This window comes from Verticillium dahliae, genomic scaffold, assembly GCF_000150675.1.
Source record: "Verticillium dahliae VdLs.17 supercont1.13 genomic scaffold, whole genome shotgun sequence".
Classification (NCBI taxonomy): domain Eukaryota; kingdom Fungi; phylum Ascomycota; class Sordariomycetes; order Glomerellales; family Plectosphaerellaceae; genus Verticillium; species Verticillium dahliae.
Window position 1 is genome coordinate 528,448 of NW_009276944.1, and position 2,403 is coordinate 530,850.

Consider the following 2,403-nt stretch of genomic DNA (forward strand, 5'->3'; position numbering starts at 1 on the left):
CACTCATCTTGAGGCTAATACAACGGTTTGTTAGGTTACCTCAAGATCATCACACATTCTCTTATACAAAGTCTCAGGAGTCTAATCCTGTTTGAGGATTTCAATGAGGACTTTGACTTGGTTGTCCATCACGACGAATTTTCCAATGAGTGGTTCTTCCATCCAGAGCTGTACGCACGCCGTCCCAGCCGTTGGGCTTGCCTTGGCCTCTAGAAACGCCGCTATGACCACGCTGTCTGCGTCGTACCTTGTGGACGCTAGGAACTTCTTCTCAGTAACAGCACGAGGGTTGATGAAGTATCAAACCTGGGACATCCTTAAAAGCGTAGCTCTGTCTTCACTCGTCCTTCGAGAGGAGTCACATCCTGACGACGTGACTGCTATGCTGGTGGACGCTGGTATCACTGCCCAGCAAATGCCCTGTCTCAACTTAATGGAGATCTGGTATGGGACAAGAAATACTGCTTGCGTCTTCCGTTACTGTGTAATCGAGGGCGATTCTGAGATTCGTTGGCACGGCACGTGGTCACATAATCTGGCACAGTCTGAGATCTTCGAGGCCTGGCAGAGAGTGGCACAAATCCATAACCGGACGTGATCTCAAGGTTCGAGGGGCAAATCAGTTGTTGGATTCGGGTTTTATCAGGTCCCATGGGGAGGCTATCAGAGAACTCAAGCTCTGCAGCAGAGTGGCTCATCCTGCCTCGCTGGAAGAAACTCGAATGGAGATGAGCCGGTACCGTTTCGTAGCTTAAACTCGGTACCTAATATGATCTCCTCGATCATTTCAAGACTAGGCGAGGATGAGGCAGCTCTGACTGGGTACCATACCTATCTAGAGTAACCTAGCCTTGGGAAAGCATTACTACGATTTGAGATTCCGACAAGGACAGTACTATATTTATAGGAAGGAAGTAAGGAGCGATTATAATAATAACTTATATTTCTTATAATATCCCCGAGAAGGACGTCCAGAACCTATTAGAAGTGTAATAATTAGGAGGAGACGGAGGAGACGGAGAAGAAGAAGGAGAAGAAGAATTTGCGAGACTAATAGCTACCGTTCCCGTTTCTTAACGACGAAGTCACTCCGTTATCTATATGGTATAGTAGATGGTTTATAGTGGACTTTTGTGCATCAATGGCTGATTATGCTCGCTAAGCCACAGCCTGACTCCGGGTAGCTCAGGCTCAGCTAAGGCTAAAAGCAGCGAGGCTCTGGGACGTATCCGGTTTGGATGGGGCTTGGTAAACCCATCTCAGGGGTTCTGATCTCAGGTCGCTCCCCGCCTGCACCTCCCCCCTCCCTCCCAGCCTGAGACGGTTGTCCACCCTCTGCTCGAGGTGGCATTCCTGTGGCCATCTGTCGTGGTGCTGAGGTGGCCTGACACCCATGGAAACTTAGCTCATCACGTCCGAGCTGGTGGTGCTCAGTCTACTGTACCGCCGTGTGTCGCCTGGTATATAAAGATGAGATGCTGTCCTGCTGCATTCAACAGTCCACCTCTTCTTCATCAGCTCAAGCTACCAAACTGCATCTCGCACAAACATAACCTCTCGGAAATATACTCCACTACGTTCAAACACCTACCACATCTTTTAAGCCAACCGACAAACATCATTCACAATGTCTTCTCCTTCTTCCTCTCCCCAGCTCGAGCAGACGAGCAGCTTCACCGTCCCTGGCCGCCCTACAAACTTCCTTTCGCTGGCGCCTACCACCTCTTCCACCTACCCTCAGGCTCCTGATGCGAGCCGCCCTCTTGCTCGACGCTCTTCCAGCGTGAGCAGCTCCAACTCGAACGCCGCCGGCCTGCAGTTCCTGCGCCTGGGCCCCGTTCACTACGGCGAGCACCCTGATGACCGCGAGTAAATCGTCGCTCTTGTCAGCAGGGGACATTCGTCACCATGCTGGATCATGACAAGCGCCCGTTGCATGACAACGGCTGAGGATGCAGGGCATCTGAGGGCGAGGCTGACATGTGGGATGCGGGGGAAACGGGAATGCAGGCAGCGAGCATGTTTTTGTCTTTGATGGGGGTTTCGGGGTTATCTGGTGAAAAGCTACGACGGGAGCTTGGGGCAGTCAGCGCTAGAATGGGAATCTTGCTTTTTTGTTGTTTTGCCTGTCAAATCTTCAGGGCGGTCGGTACTTCAGAAAGCGATAACAAACTTGGGGGAGCCTCGCAGAGCACACAAATGACGACATGAAGTTTTGACTTTGCTTGCGCATCGACCTGGTCATGCCGGCCTGGCCGTGTTGGTTTTGTCGCCTTCCCTCACTGTCTCTTTTCCTGGCGCTCTTGGCATGTGAAACATGTCCGTCGTCGACAGGCTCTGTGTGCCCCGATCGTCAATCAGGTGCCGTGCCGGGCAGGCCTTGGCTGGACTCAGAAGCATGCC

The 2,403-nt window shown here is 51.9% G+C and overlaps 1 protein-coding gene across 1 annotated transcript; it reads left to right on the forward strand.

Annotated features, from left to right (window-relative positions):
- Nucleotides 1–145: 145 nt before the first annotated feature.
- On the forward strand, nucleotides 146–598 carry VDAG_06117 (uncharacterized protein; the record flags this gene model as incomplete). Its single annotated transcript, XM_009659131.1, has 1 exon — nucleotides 146–598. One exon carries the CDS (start codon nucleotides 146–148, stop codon nucleotides 596–598), a length of 453 nt encoding a protein of 150 aa, XP_009657426.1.
- Between the last annotated feature and the right edge of the window lie 1,805 nt (nucleotides 599–2,403).